At 36.0% G+C, this 17,327-nt stretch overlaps 1 protein-coding gene across 2 annotated transcripts in view; it reads right to left on the bottom strand.

Annotated features, from left to right (window-relative positions):
• The window catches only part of TEX11 (testis expressed 11), a 307,210-nt gene that overhangs the window by 161,662 nt on the left and 128,221 nt on the right, over positions 1-17,327 (bottom strand). For both annotated transcript variants that reach the window (XM_081808717.1, XM_081808718.1), the window contains exons 12-13: positions 14,640-14,721; positions 11,533-11,611 (exon numbers count right to left, since the gene is read on the bottom strand). In XM_081808717.1, the coding sequence (XP_081664843.1) occupies positions 11,533-11,611; positions 14,640-14,721 (161 nt within the window). The remainder of the gene's footprint in view (positions 1-11,532; positions 11,612-14,639; positions 14,722-17,327) is intronic.

Here is a 17,327-nt window from a genome sequence, read left to right as displayed (position 1 = left end):
ACAGAATATCAAGCCATCTAACTGCTTTTGTATAATTTAAAGCATATGGTCTTCCTTTATTATACCACCACATATTACCAGGATCTCCTAAGTGTGCCACCTAGAATTGTCTGCACACTAACTTCTAATGAAGCTTGACTAGAAAAGGTGAAATTAAAAAAAAAAAAATCACTTGACAGACATGGTATTTCCATCCATTTATCAATGTATTCAAAATTTTATCCTTGCATCAAGGTGCATCATCAGAAGCCTAGGTCTATACAACATTAGCTTAAAGTACATAGCAGAACTGCATTCACTATCTAAGTTAATGTTCTGCATACTTAGCTTTTATTGCTAAAACAAACTTCTGTATATAAAATATATTTATTCTTTTGCTATAAAATTATCATTGTCCATTTTATAATGCAACTTCCTCTACTGTCTACAGATGCCAAGTGTGTAACATAAATGAGTGAAACAGACTAAGAAAAAGCAACTGCCAGATATATAATGAAACCTTATTATTATTATTTTTAAGGATTTTATTTATTTATTTATTTGACAGAGAGAGAGACAGCGAGGGAGGGAACACAAGCAGGGGGAGTGGGAGAGGGAGAAGCAGGCTTCCTGCAGAGGAGGGAGCCCGATGCGGGGCCCGATCCCAGGACCCGGGGATCATGACCCGGGCCGAAGGCAGACGCCCAACAACTGAGCCACCCAGGCGTCCCTGAAACCTTATTATTAACTGAACAATGGTATAAGCATTGTTAACAACATAGTACAAACAGGTAAGAAAATAGAAGCTATACTTTAAATTTGAAATTTAAAAATAAAAACACTTAATTTATCAAATTTTCCTTTTGAAATTGATTTCTCTGTTGATTGGGAAATAGAAACCTGAAACTTTTCTATACCAATATGTCAATATCCACATGGGCTGACAGGGAAAAGTAGATGCCTACATGAAAATTTGAGTACTGTTATCAAGAGATGTCAGTTGGAAAGTGGAATGAATGAATGGCATCTGACCAAAAGCAATTAATGGCCACTACATCTGATATGCCTAAGTTGTCTAATTAGAATTCAATACCACATTACACTACAGTTCAATTTGTTGTTCTTCTTTCACATTAGTAGTATTAATTGAGAAAGGCAAAATAAATAGTTTTTCATTAGCATAATGTTGGAAATGACAAAACATTTTACGAATTCAATCTCTGAATATGTAGTTTAGGTAATCACTTCTATCTCTGGAAGCCAATTTAAGCATAGAGAAGTGAGTCAGATTACTCTTTGCCAAATGAGTTTCCCAAAGAAATTACTTCACTAAGAACATATGAATTACAATTTTCATTTCTGTAATTACTTATGAATGCATTTGCAGAGAGACAGAGATTCAGAGTGTTAATATGGGTTGTCATAGGGCGCCTGGGTGGCTCAGTTGGTTAAGCGACTGCCTTCGGCTCAGGTCATGATCCTGGAGTCCCGGGATCGAGTCCCGCATCGGGCTCCCTGCTCGGCAGGGAATCTGCTTCTCCCTCTGACCCTCCCCCCGTCATGTGCTCTCTCTCATTCTCTCTCTCAAATAAATAAATAAAATCTTAAAAAAAAAAAAATATGGGTTGTCATAGTCACCAAAGAGGTCAAGTCTTTGAGCTGAGGCAGAAATTTTCCCGTGGATGACATGAGCAAGTTGAATTCTTTCAACAGTTCAAAAAATATCTCTTTATTTAGCACCTTGTCATGAATGCTGTGTTGCATCATACAGATCTTCCGTTCAGGACTGAAGTATTTATTTCCAGGTTGCTCTTTAGGAATTACCCTGAAGAGAGCCATCTCACCCAAGATTATGCCACCTTTCCAGGGCAGGTGGCATCCAAGACTACTCAACACCAGGCTACAAGACATGGCCATCTTATTCTAACCGAAAACAATTCTGAAGGACCATCCCAGCTTCAGAGTTCCCGGTGGGATAAGCTGAGGCCTTGCAACTCTACATTAGCCCAATTTCTCCCTTTACCTAGTCCAGCATCCTTTTCTTCCTCCCCTCATAGGCACTGATCCTAAGAGCACCCCTCAATAAACTATGTGCACACTAAACACCATCTTAAAAGTCGGCCTTCAGGACACCCCAACCTTTAACAGCACCTCATCCAATAAGCCCCCTAACCTCCAAGAAATAGATGCAACTACTGTATTATACATCAAATTTACCCAACCAAGCAATAATCTCTGTTGAAGCCACAGAAGATTATCCATCCATACATGTATTATTAACACATCCACATGTTTGAGTTTTAACTTTTTAGCACAAAGTGCTTCCTGGTAAATGATACAATTAATAGACATCTTATACTCTTAAAAAACACTTCAACCTTGTATTTAAATTTCAAATCAAGATTTATTTTAATAACTAACTATTGCAGAAATACCTTCTGTAGTCACACAAATTATGTTGACCAATCAATATTAAACTTGTAAAACACAGCAACAGTGTTCAAAAGTTCTGTCGTATCAAAATTCTCATTGACACCACCAATAAATATGCTTTACTGGGCAGTATCACATCTGTCTATGCAACAACAACAACAAAGAACAAATAACTCCCCTGGGGCGCCTGGATGGCTCAGTCGTTAAGTGTCTGCCTTCGGCTCAGGTCATGATCCCAGGGTCCTGGGATCAAGCCCCGCATCAGGCTCCCTGCTCCACGCGGAGGCCTGCTTCTCCCTCTCCCACTCCCCCTGCTTGTGTTCCCTCTCTCGCTGTGTCTCTCTCTGTCAAATAAATAAATAAAATCTTTAAAAAAAAAAAAAAAAGAACAAATAACCCCTTTTAAAGCAACCCGTCCAATAAATTACCAACCATATCTTCAATGTGCCAAACAACAGCATTTCGGATTAGATTTGCATTTGAAACTTAAGAACACATCTTGTGCCTCTCTCAATAGATACTCTTTTGTAAACTGTCATCTGTAAAAGTGTATGACTCCTGGGCAATCTTTTTCCTTAATATATAACTATAAAATTGCATTTTATAACAGGATTGCTTATTTTATTCAGTTAAGTTTTCATGACATCACTTTTCTGTATACTGGCCATAGTTTCTCCTTTATTTTGCTTTATAATGAGCTTGTAAGTTGTATTCATTTGACACAAACACACTTTGTATATTAAACACACCAGAATCTTTTATTTCCATCACAAAGAAATTTGTTCTCTCTTATTTTCTTGAAATGCCCTCTCAGTCTAGCTTACATTCTCTCACTTTTAAAAAAGAAATGTGGGTGCCATAAACATTTAGTTTCCCCTTATATCTGCTCTACGAATAATAACAACACAAAAAAAGACAAGTGACAACTTGACACACAGGATAAGGTAGAAAATAAGGAAGTGTGTGGACTATGTCAAACTGGAGAATACACGCCCCAATGTCTAAAGGTGGCAATGGCCACTTAGCTCCAAATGATTGTTGCTTAGCAGGAATACTGACCAAATGTTTCCAGATTTTTCAGAGAAGTCAGAAATCCAGATTTTTATTTAAAATTGTTAAATATTGGCAATTAATTCATCCTTATGTAACACATTTCTGCCCATATCCAGCTCACAGTCCACTGATTTGTGAACTCTGCTACATGATAAATTCCTTTAGAATGTAGAACTGGGGAGAAAAGTTTGTCAGTCTTAAACACAACATTCAGGAAATGAGGGACAAAAAAAAAAACTATGAGGTGTATATATAAAACAAACAATAAAATAACAAAAGCCCCTCCTTATAAGTAATTTCTTTAAATGTAAATGGATGAAACTCCAATCACAAGACAGAGATTGGAAGAATGGATAGAAAGAATCCAACTATATACTGTCCAGGAGAGACTCACTTTAGATTCAAAGACACAAACAGGTAGAAAGTGAAATGACAGAAGATATTCCATACAAATAGTAACCAAAAGTGAGCAGGGGTGGTTATAACGAAACTGACTTTAAATTTAAAAAGTTACAAAAGACAAAGAAATACATTATACATTAATTAAAAATCCAATACTGCAAGAAAATATAACAATAATAACAGACCATCAATTTAAGAGAATTGAAGGTAAGATAGTGCTCTACAATAATAGTTGGAGACTTCAAGACCTCTTCTCAAAAATGGATAGAACTGGATAAAAGTAAGAAATAGAGGACTTTAACAACATAATAAATCAAGAGACATGTACAGCACAGTCTACCCAATAACAGAATACACATTCTTCTCAAGGGCACATGGCACATTTTCCAGGATAGACCAAATGTTAGGCCACAAATTTAGTCTCAGTAGATTTGATTTCACTTATTTATTTATTTGTTTATACAGAGAGAGAGCAAAAGCAGGGCAGAGGGAGAGGGAAAGAGAGAATCTTAAGTAGGCTCCATGCCCACTGCAGAGCACAATGTGGGGGGTCGATTTCATGACTCTGAGATCATGACCTGAGCTGAAATCAGGAGTCAGAAACTCAACTGACTGAGCCACCCAGGCACCCCTCAATAGACTTAAACAACCAATGAAATGAAGAAGAAATCACAAGGGAAATTAGAAAAAACTTAAGACTGAATGAAAATGAGAATACAACCTACCAAAGCTTACAGGGAACAAAAAAAGCCATGCTAAGAGAGAAATTTATATCTATGAATGCTTACATTCAGTAACAAGAAAGATCTCAAATCAACAACCTAATTTTACAACTAAGGGAATAGGCAAAAGAAGAACAAACGAACTACAAAACTACCAGAAGGAAGGAAATAATAAAATTAGAGCAAAATAAAAGAAATAGAGACTAGAATAACAATAGAAAAAAAAATCAATGAAACTAAGAGTTGGTTTTTTTGAAGAGATAAACAAAAGTGACAAATTTTTAGCTAGATTAGAAGTGAATAAAATCAGAAATGAAAGAAAAGAAATTACAACTGATGCCTCAAAAATTAAAATAATTATAAGGGACTACCATGAAAACTTATATACCAAATTGGATAACCTAGAAGAAATGCATGATTTCCTAGAAACACAACCACCTACAAAGCCTGAATCATTAAGAAACAGAAAACCTGACAGACCTATAACTAGCAAAGACACTGAAGCAGTAATCAAAAATCTCCCAACTACGAAAAGCTCAGGATTAGATGGCTTTACTCCCAAATTCTACCAAATATTTAAAGAATAAATGCCAATCCTTCCCAAACTTCCAAGAAATTGGAGAAGGGAACACTTTGAAACTTATTTAATGAAGCCAGAATTACCCTGATATCAAAACAACAACAACAACAAAAAAGAAAATACCAATGGCATTTTTCACAGAAGTAGAACAAGAATCCTAAAACTTATACAGAACCACAAATAACCCTGAATAGCCAAAGCAATCTTGAGAAAGAAGAACAAAGCTGGAGGTATCATGCTCCTGGATTTCACACTATACTACAAAGATACAATAATCAAAACAGTATAGTACTGGTATGAAAACACACACATAGATCAAAGGAATAAAACAGACCACCCAGGAATAAACCCACACATATATATCAACCTCAATGGGGAAAAACTGAGAGCTTTTCCTCTATAGTCAGGAACAGGACAGGGATGTCCACTCTCACCACTGTTATTTAACATAGTCCTGGAAGTCCTAGCCTCAGCAATCAGACAACACAAAGAAATAAAGGGCATCCACATCAGCAAGGAAGATGTCAAACTTTCACTATTCGCAGATGACATGATTCTCTATGTAGAAAACCTGAAAGACTCTACCAAAAAATTGCTAGAACTGATACACAAATTGAGCAAAGTTGCAGGATATAAAATCAACATACAGAAATATGCTGCATTCCTATACACCAATAATGAAGAAGCAGAAAGAGAAACCAAGGAACTGATCCCATTTACATTTGGACCAAAACCCCTAAGACACCTAGGAATAAACCTAACCAAAGAGGTAAAAGATCTGTACTCTAAAAACTATAAAACCCTGATGAAAGAAATTGAAGATGACACAAAGAAATGGAAAGACATTCCATGCTCACGGATTGGAAAAACAAATATTGTTCAAATGTCTACACTACCCAAAGCAATCTACACATTTAATGCCATCCCTATCAAAATACCAACAGCATTCTTCCCAGAGCTAGAACAAACAATCCTAAAATTTGTATGGAACCACCAAAGACCCCAAACAGCCAAAGCAATCTTGATAGAGAAAAACAAAGCTGGAGGCATCATGATTCCAGACATCAAGCTATATTACAAAGCTGTAGTGATCAGGACAGTGTGGCACTGGCACAAAAACAGACACTTAGATCAATGGAACAGAATAGAAAACTCAGAAATGAAGCCACAACTATACGGTCAACTAATCTTCAACAAAGCAGGAAAGAATATCCAATGGAAAAAAGACAGTCTCTTCAACAAATGGTGTTGGGAAAACTGGACAGTAAAATGTAGAAGAGTGAAACTGGACCACTTTCTTACACCATACACAAAAATAAATTCAAAATGGATGAAAAACCTAAATGTGAGACAGGAAACCATCAACATTCTAGAGGAGAGCACAGGCAGCAACCTCGTTGACTTTAGCCGCAGCAACTTCCTACTAGACATGTCTATGGAGACAAGAGAAACAAAAGCAAAAATGAACTACTGGGGCTTCATCAAGATAAAAAGCTTCTGCACAGCAAAGGAAAATATCAATAAAACTAAAAGGCAGCTTACATAATGGGATAAGATATTTGCAAATGACATGTTTGATAAAGGGTTAGTATCTAAAATCTATAAAATAAAGAACTAATCAAACTCAACACCCAAACAACAAATAATCCAGTTAAGAAATAGGCAAAAGACAGGAATAGACAGACATGTTTCCAAAGAAGACATCCAGATGGCTAACAGATACATGAAAAGATTAAAAGATTCTTAACATCAACTCATCATCAGGGAAATACATATCAAAACCATGATGAAATACCACCTCATGGGACACTGGGCGGCTCAGTCAGTTGGGCGTCTGCCTTCGGCTCAGGTCATGATCCCAGGGTCCTGGGATCGAGTTCCACATCGGGCTCCCTGCTCAGCGGGGAGTCTGCTTCTCCCTCTGCCTGCTCTACCTGCCGTTCCCCCTGCTTGTGCTCTCTCTCTCTCCGACAAATAAATAAATAAATAAATAAATAAATAAATAGATAGATAGATAGATAGATAGATAGAAAGAAAGAAATACCACCTCACACCAGTCTGAATGCCTAAAATTAACAACCCAAGAAACAACAGGTGTTGGCGAGGATGTGGAGAAAGGGAAACCCTCTTACACTATTGGTGGGAATGCAAACTGGTCCAGCCACTCTGGAAAACAGTATGGAGGTGCCTCAAAAAGTTAAAAATAGAGCTACCCTATGACCCAGGAACTGCACTACTAGGCATTTACCCAAAGGGTATAAAAATACTAATTCGAAGGGGCACATCCACCCCAATGTTTATAGCAGCATTATCAACAATAGCTAAATTATGGAAAGAATCCAAAGGTCCATCAACGGATGAGTGGATAAAGAAGATGTGGTATATATATACAATGGAATATTACCCAGCTATAAAAAAGAATGAAATCTTGCCATTTGCAAGGATGTAGATGGAACTATAGAGTATTGTGCAAGTGAAGTAAGTCAGAGAAAGACAAATACCATGATTTCACTCATATGTGGAGTTTAAGAAACAAAACAGATGAACGTGTGGGAAGGGAAAAAAAAGAGAGGGAAGCAAAACGTAAGAGACTCTTAACGATAGAGAACAAACTCAGGGTTGATGGAGGGGTGGTGGGTGGGGGATGGGCTAAACAGGTGATGGGTATTAAGGAGGGCAGTTGTTGTGTTGAGCACTGGGTGCTGTATGTAAGTGATGAATCATTAAATTCTACTCCTGAAACCAATATTACACTATATGTTAACTAATTAGAGTTTAAATAAAATTTTGAAGAAAAAAATTAGAAAAAAAAGAAACTGTGTGGTCCAGAAACCTAAAATATATACTATCTTGTCCTTTACGAGAAAGTTTGCTACTGTGAATTGGATGAAGACAGCTGGAATGCCTATAAAATCTGAAGATAACATAAACTGGGAAGAGAAGTTAAATACACCACATGACAGAATTAAAATTCACAGGATTAGAACTAAAAAAAATAGGCCATAACAATCAGGTTGAAACTTAATAGCTTATAAAATACATGTGGGATAATAGAAAATATATACTGATCTCTGCCCCTGGTTCCTAGCACAGAGATCTAAAACCCTTGTCATTTCCTAAGTGATAAGAACACTAGGAGCATCTCTTGTTCCAATATTTGTTTTTTACCCCATCCCTGACACAGAGCTCCTAAAACTATAAATTCCTAAGTGATAAGAGCTCTAGCAGCATCTTTTGTTCTACTGAGGTTATTCTGGATGGCTCCTGGATGGGGGCTGATCACCAGAATGACCAAGCCATGATTAGAAGCTTGGAATTTTCAGCTCCACCCCAAATCCTTCAGAGAAGAGAGGACTGGAAATAGAATTAGTAATTGATCGTGCTTACATGAGAAGGTCTCTAGAAAACCCCAATAGTGCAGGGTCCAGAGAGCTTCCTGGCTAGTAAATGTATTCACACCAAGAGGGTACCACATCCCAACTCCGTATGGACAGAAGCGCCTGTGCACAGAATTCTCCCAGACCTCACCCTATGTATCTCTTCATCTGGCTATTCATCTGTATCCTTTATCATGTCCTTCAATAAACTGGTAAACATAAGTTAAGTGTTTCCCTGAGTTTTGTGAGCCACTCTAACAAATTAATTGAACCTGAGGAGGGGGGGTGTTAGAACCTCTGATCTATATCCAGTTGGTCAGAAACATAGGTGATAACCTGGGCTTGCAACTGGCTTCTGAAGTATTGGGGGGGGGCAGTCTTGTGAGACCAAGCCCTTAAACTGTGGGATCTGATGTTATCTCCAGGTAGACAGTGTCAGAATTGAGTTGAATTGCAGGACACCAACTAGTGTCACAAAGAATTGCTTGGTGTGGGGAAAAACCTCCACATATTTAGTGACAGGAAGTGAAATGTTTTGTGTGAGTAGTAAAGGATACTCACAGCGAAGAAATATACATGGGAAAAACACACAGTAGGAAAGAACTAGGTTTTTTTCCTTTTAGTGTGGCCATTGGGTACTTATTCAATCACAAAAGTAAAGGATATTGAATTCAGAGATAAGAACAACTGATATTGTAAAGATCTAGTTTTCTAAGCCCAGTAAATTCACTATGTGATGTGGCTGTAAGAAAAGCACTAATCTTAACATTGGCTTCATTAAAAGAAACAGGCTCTAGAACAGTGCTGCCCAGTTGAACTTCCTATGATATTGGAATTGTTCTCTATCTGCGCTGTTCAGTAAGCTATAGCCACTCACCACATGTGGTTAATGAAACTTGATATATCTAGTGTGACTGAGGTACTAAATTTTTTTATTTTGTTTAATTTTAGTTAATTTAAATTTAAATAGCTATATGTGGCTTGCTACAATACTGGATAGTGCAGGTTTAGAACATTTAGAACATAAAAAGTAGGCACTATTGGTTAGACCACATCTGTAGTATTATGTTCATTTCCAGTTACCATACTTACAAACTAGAAGTGACTGACCAATATTAATGAATAATGTTAGAATGAAGTGGGGAAGAACTGTCAAGTAAAAGATTTTGATGTTACCACATGGCAGAACTAGCAGCCTTAGAAATTACTGGAAAATATGTATCAATTGTATATAAGAAAAAATTGTGTGTTCTGGCTTTGTAGAAACATAATAATCATTTCTCATCCAAGAAGTCATGTCAGGTAGGAGACTGGTCTGCAACAATGGTTGGTAAGCTATAGCTTGCAGGCCAAATCCAACCAGCCACCTGTTTTTGTAAATAAAGCTTTATTAGAACACAGTCGTTTCCATTTATTTACAGATTTTCTATGGCTGCTTTCACTGTAAGAGCAGAGTAAAGGAAGTGTTACAGAGAATTTATGGTTTACAAAGGCTAAAATACCACCTGGCCCTTTACAGAAAATGTTTACTAACCTAAAATAGTGATTCTCAGAACCACTTAAAGGAACTAATAAAGAATAGAGGTCTGGACTTGTTGGATTAAGGCAAGGCCTGTGATCTCTATATTTTTAAAAAGTTCCCTAGTGATCATTTTGTATAACAGTTTTATTGAGGTATAATTCCCATACCATACAAGCATCCATTTAAAGTACACAATTCAATGGTTTTTAGTATATTCACAGAGTTGTACAACCATCACCCAATCAATTTTAAAACACTATTATCACGTCAAAAAGAAATGCCATACCCATTAGCAGTCTCTCCCCATTTTCCCCAAGTCTCACAGCCCTAGGCAACCACTAATCTACCTCCTGTCTCTATAAATGTACCTATTCTGGAAATATTATATAAATGGAATGATATATGATCTTTGTGACTGGCTTCTTTCACTTAGCATAATGTTTTTAAGGTTCATCCATGTTATAACATATATCAGTATTCTGTTTCTTTTTCTTAAATTTTTAAAGGTTTGAATTCTAGTTAGTTAACAGTGTTATATTAATCTCAGGTGTATAATATAGTAATTCAACAGTTCCATACATCACCCTTTATTGCCAAATAATATTCCATGCTATGGGTATACCACATTTTGTTTACCTATTCATCAGTTGATAGACATTTTTAATTGTTTCCACATTTGAGTATTAAGAATAATGTTGTTATGAACATTCACATGTAAGTGTTTTATGGACATACGTTTTCTATTTAACTCAGGAATGGAATTGTTGGGTCATATGGTAACTCTCCATTTAACTCACTGAGGAACTAAGAGACTGTTTGAAAAGCAGCTGCACAATTTTACCATCCCACCATCAGTGTATGAGGGTTACAATTTCTCTACATCCTTGCCAACATCTGTTCTTATCTGTCTTTTTGATTATAGCCATCCTAGTGGGTGAAGTGGTTTCTCGTTGTGGTTTTGATTGGCATTTCTCTGATGGCTAATGATGCTGAGCATCTTTTCAAGTGCTTATTCCCCAGTAATTCTGATGCACACTGAAGTCTGGGAACCATTAAGAGGTCTGTAAATACTTTAAGATCCCTTTCGACACTAATGGTCCCATAAAGATAGAGCCAGAGAGGTGCATTACTCGTAGAACTGCACTTGCTCATACCTTCCTGTTCCACCTGACACTGCCCTGTAGGTTAACCTAGGCTTAACTCCTGTTTTTCACAGCCCCGACTACCTTATTCTTTTCTCCTTTTATTTCTTTTTCAAAATTTTACTGTTAATTTTAAAATTAACTTGACTTTTGACTGTTTAAATCATTAAGCAAGCAGTTCCATCTTCTAATTTGATCAGCACAATGGCAAATGTGGTGCTCTGTGAATACGGATGAATATAAATGGATATATTCAATATATATTAATGGAAACCTTAAAAAATGTTAGTCTTTAAAGAAAAAAAAATCAATTCTACTGTACCGTTCATGATCCATCAGCAGTTTAGCAACGTTCAGACAAAAGTCTAGAGACATGTCAAGATGCATTATTTCCATAACAGCTAAAAAAGAAAAAAAGTGAAATAATTGTATCAGTTTCATTCCTGAGGAAGCTTAGCTATTTTCAGTAATTTTCCTCTGTTCAAAATCTACTTTCTAAACATTTGCCATATACCATGCCTTGCCTAATAATTTATCAAAATCTTTTTATAAAATGGTAACATCCAATGCCAGAGTGTAGTGAAACAGGTACTCTTCTATGGATGGCAAAGTAACTTGGTACAATCTTTTTGAAAAGCAATTTGGCAATAATGTATGCTAAGAACACAGTGGTTAAAAGCTTGGGACCTGAAGTCAGACTTATATTTGAAACCATTTGCCACCTACATGGCTATAGGCAAATTACTTAGTTTTTCTGTGCCTTAGTTTTGTCATCTGTAAAATGGGAATGTATCACCCATCTCTTAGGTTTGTTGAGAGGGTTACATGAGATAAAGAATGTAAATTACATGGCAAAGAGAGTAAGCATTCAGCAAATGACAGTGACTATTATTATTATTACGTATTCCCTCTACTGCAAAAAGTGTACTTCTGAAAAGTCATCTGAAATAAGGGAAAATGTTTATAAGCAAAGATATTAAAATCAGTGTAGATTGTAATAATAAAAAGGAACTACATTCTTGAGTGTTCACTATAGGTAGGTGATAAACTATTACAAAAACCATTTAAAGCGTTGAGTATGAAATAACAGAAAAAATGAATATGCTCTAGTATGAAAAATGTTTATAAGATCAGTAAGTGAAAAATCAGGAAATAAAGCCTGCATGTACTATATGGTCAAAATTCTATAAAACAAACAAATTTAACCAAAATAGAAAAAGCTCTGAAAATAAATGATCAAACTGCTAGAAGTGAGTGTTCACACTATTCATTTACCAAATATCTAGTGAGTGTATTCTCTGTGCCAGAAACTGTGCTTGGTGCTAAGAACCCAGTAGTGGACAACACACACAAAAATCCCTATTGTCAAGGAACTTATATTCCAGTGAATGGCGGGACTATGGATATTTTTAGTATTTTCCAAAAGTTTCCTTAATGGGTATGTGCTACCCTTTCATAATAAAAAAAAATTTGTATATTTTTCCACTTTTTCTACTACAAAAAATACCAGTGAAATTCTAATACCAGCAGTTAGACTGACCATTCTAAGAGTAAAGTACTTCCACTAGCAAAGAAATGAATGGACTACAAAAACGCAAGTTTCATACATTCTCTCAATACAACAAAGTAAAAGATAATTTAATATTTTAAGGTATAGAAAACTTGGATTCAGGGAAGTCTCCTAATTTGTAATCTAACATTGCGACTTCATTACTCTGAATATCAAGAGACTAGATTAAATAAAAACAATATGGGCATAAAGAACAGTTTCATTTTAAACTCTGCTTTTTATCTGCATTTTGATAAATATTATAATGGGGAATTCTAATCTAAGGTTAGTCAACTTTACAGTAGGTGACTCCATAATCCCTTTGCTCTTCCTATATTGTATTGGTTTGAGTAAGCCTATTCCTCTAATTAGTTAGTTGGTTTGTTTATTCTCCTAGTGGAAAAAAAGTAGAGTTGTCTTCCTGGTTCCTAACATTTTTCAACCTGTGTATACTGAGATGATACTGTTACCTAGAGATACAGAATCCTCTATACACTTCAGCTTCTAAGGTCTCCTAGTGATTAGCTAAAACTCTAGAGGTCACAGAAAGTTTCAGAAGTACTAAATTAGAACTAAATTTAGAGCTACTACCAAATTTGATTATTATCCTATTTATTAAAAATTGTTATTATCGGGGCGCCTGGGTGGCTCAGTTGGTTAAGCGACTGCCTTCGGCTCAGGTCATGATCCTGGAGTCCCAGGATCGAGTCCCACATCGGGCTCCCTGCTCAGCAGGGAGTCTGCTTCTCCCTCTGACCCTCCCCCCTCTCATGTGCTCTCTCTCATTCTCTCTCTCTCAAATAAATAAATAAAATCTTAAAAAAAAAAATTGTTATTATCTATGGGATAGTTATTATACTAGCATATAATTTTATATAGTAAAAATAATATACCTCTATAATGCAACTATACTTTTATATAGAAAAAAATAAAGCACATACACATTAAAAGAATTTAAATTATTTTTACGGCTAAACATAATTGAAATACTGTTAAGGGGCCAGTGTGCATAGAGAGACTTTTTGCAGTAGTAACAGTAATAATAATAGCTACAGTAATAGGTAACAAGTTTTGCACACTAACTCTACACCAGGAATGCTGCTAAATGCTTTATATACATTTTCTCAAGGATTCTCAAAATAACACAATGAGGTAGACATTATTATTATATCTCTTTTAAAGACGAAGAAACTGAAGCAAGGGAAAAATTAAGTGACTTGCCAAATGACTCAAAGATGTGTATCAGGATGTTTACTCTGTGAGGTGTACATTCTAGACCCTTAAGAATTCTGAAAAAGGGGCACCTGAGTGGTGCAGTCCGTTAAGCGTCCACTCTTGGTTTCAGCTCAGGTCGTGATCTCAGGGTCATGAGATCAAGCCCCATGTCAAGCTCCACACTCAGCACGGAGTTTGCCTAAGACTCTCTCTCCCTTTCCCTTTGCCTTTCCCCTACCTTCTAAAATAATAAATAAATCTTAAAAAAAAAAAGAATTTTGAAAAACAAACAGCAATGTTTATACAAGTAATTATAAAAAGCACAGCAGTACAAAGGCTTTTTCTACCCAAAGTTAATCTTTTTTCATGGTGTTAGACAACTTCAGAAGGGCAGCTGCAATTTTTGCTAAACTGAAAAAAAAAAAAAACAAATAGTTTTTATTCACCTCTTTTTTTTTTTTTACTACCCATTAAATTTGCAACTATTCCCTCTTCCTTCTCTTTTTCTTCCTAGCTGACAGGCTTCTCCTTATCCTATGTGATCAATTTCCTTCTCAGTCACCATCAAATTGCACTTATTGTTAGCATACTATAAAAGATCCTATATTAAACAAACTGGTAATGATATTTCAAAATTGTGTGTTCTTCAAACACAGAGATGATACCTTCAAGGAGTTCTTCATTAGCTATTTCACTCTTCAAGAGGATTTTCATCTTTAAGAAAAGCCCAGCTGGATTTAAATGTTCCTATTTTAAACAGAGAAATCACAATGACATTAAAACTGTAGAATGTAAAAGACAATTTTCAAGTAATTGCCTGTTTTATTCAACCACAGCAGAATGACTCATGAAAATCAAAATTATAAAAGATCAGATCATAAAATCTGGTTTATCCCTGAGGATATTTTCTGGTATTTTATTTAATTTAAATGAAATAATACAAGGAAAAAAACATTTAAACATTTGATTGAGTGGCAAGCACTTAACGGCAAGATCAATACTTAAACTGTGTGAATGTAAGGCCATATTCTGGACTTGATAAGCAAAACTCCACATGTCAATTATATTTGCTTTCTTTTGAGATTTTAGTAACAACAAAGGTCCTCTGGAAACATGGTTGAATGAAATGAAAACGTACTGTCTTCCCTATAGCATTATGCCGGTCATATTTACTATTAATAACAATGTACTCTGAATGGTCTTTCCAAATCCTTGTTAGCTGGTTCTACACTATCTGTGGTCTCTTGCCTGGTTCTGCTTTTGCCTGACAGGATACATATTTAAACAGCTGGCTCAGATTAAAAGGGCAGTCTAGGCCCACAGAAGAGAACCCTTCTCTCTACAAAGGCATTTAGCCTCTACATGAACATTGTACTCATTAGCTCCAACCTTGGCAAATAATTATAGCAATTCATGTGTGAGATGCCTTAAGAATGGAAAGTTAGGGAAAGGATGCACTGGTATTAAAAGGGTTTGCAAATATAGATGCCATCAGTACAAATAATAAACCGAGGTTGCAAATTTTATTTTACTGCATTGCCACATTTCCTGACAGACATGTTGGAATAGGTCCTGGATTCAATCCCCTTTTACTTTCAGAGATGTACAGGTCTTCCAGAGCTTGGCAGGATCTGTTTTCCTTCAGTCTACTATACTCACACAAGTTGACATTCTGGTTTTCCCTTTGATTTCATTACCAAACAACTCCAGAGAATGGACAACACTTTGCTTTCATTGTATAATCATGGATTCACTTCTATAAACATTTGCACTGTAGGGTATATCCTTGTCTCCTGAAACTACACTTTCAGAAATCATAACTACCTATTAAATCCATCAGCTTTCTCCCTATAATTAATATCCTTGTCTTTTCTGTAACTTTTCTCACTGTTTTTTCTCACTCTTATTCCTTAGATTTCTACTTACTTTTTTTCTCTTTTTGCCAAACAGTTATTGGAAAAAAAGGATCCAGGTACAAAAAATTTTCAAGGCAAGTTATCTATAAATCCTGTTTTGCAGATGAGAAACCTGAGGCCCAGATGCCGTAACTTACACACAATGACATAGTTGGTAAGTGGTAGAACTGAACTTTGAATTCAGATCTTTCTGACTCTAAGGGCCATAATCTTTCCTATAATATGCCGTCTCTCGTGAAGCTCTTTCTACACTTGGCCTCCCTTCTATTTATTGTCCAGTTCTCCTGCAAGCTTTAAAGATAACTTTGCCATTTTCTTAGTGCAAAGTTTATCACATACACACGCGATTATATAAAATACATATGCAGAGTCTACAGAATAAAGATAAAACAAACACCCATGCACTAATCACACAGATAAAGAAACAGAATACAACCGCCACAGGCCTCTTGTATACTCTTGCCCATTTGCAACCTCCTATCTTCCCCAACAAAGGTAAACACCACCTTGAATTTTGTGCAGTAATTCCCTTTCTCTTCTTTATAGATACTCAATATATTGTTTAGTTTTGCCTGCACTTCACTTCACTAAAACAGAAATATAAATTCTTCTTGGACGTGCTTCTTTCGTTCAATGTCATGATTTTCAGATTTATTTATGTTGATACATGGAATTTATGTGTTTTCATTACTGTATACCAAGGTCTTCAAAGGGTATTCCTTGATCAGCATTACCTGAAAACCTATTAGAAATGCAGGTCTCACCCCAAATCTACTGAATCAGAAAATATGGGTAGGGCCCAATAAACTATGTATGTGTGTGTATTATTTTTAAGAAAATGGATAAAATTATTACTATTGATTTGCATTATGAGAAGTTTCCATTTCAACATAAATTTTAGTACTTATTTAGTAAGGTAATAAATAAGAACACTGCATTTTAATAGGAAATCTAGTTAATATTTATGCATGCTAAAGTTTGAGAACGACTATTGTACAGTATTCCACTGCATGAATATATCAAAATTTATCTACCTATTCTACTTTAGACATCAAAGTTATTTTCAACCCAATTGCTATTTTGAACAATCCTTGCATCAGCTTCTGTACAATCTCCTAGTATAAAAATGCAACAACTTTTTTTCCAAAGTATATACCTAGGAGTGAAGTTGCTGGGTGGTTGGATATGGTTAAGTTCAACTTTATCAAGTAATCTCAAACTGGTATCCAAAGTAGCTGTATCATGGGATGCCTGGGTGGCTCAGTCAGTTCTGAGTGTCCAACTCTTGATTTCAGCTCAGGTCATGATCTCAGGGTCGAGAGATCAAGCCCTGTGTCACACTCTGTGCTGAGCACGGAGACTGCTTGTTCCTCTCCCTTTGTTCTACCCCCCGGCCCCCGCTCGCTCACTCATGCTCTCTGTCTCTCTCAAGTAAAT

This window comes from Leptonychotes weddellii, chromosome X (assembly GCF_054177405.1).
Source record: "Leptonychotes weddellii isolate Sample4059 chromosome X, ASM5417740v2, whole genome shotgun sequence".
Classification (NCBI taxonomy): Eukaryota; Metazoa; Chordata; class Mammalia; order Carnivora; family Phocidae; genus Leptonychotes; species Leptonychotes weddellii.
This window is presented reverse-complemented; position numbering and strand designations above follow the sequence as displayed.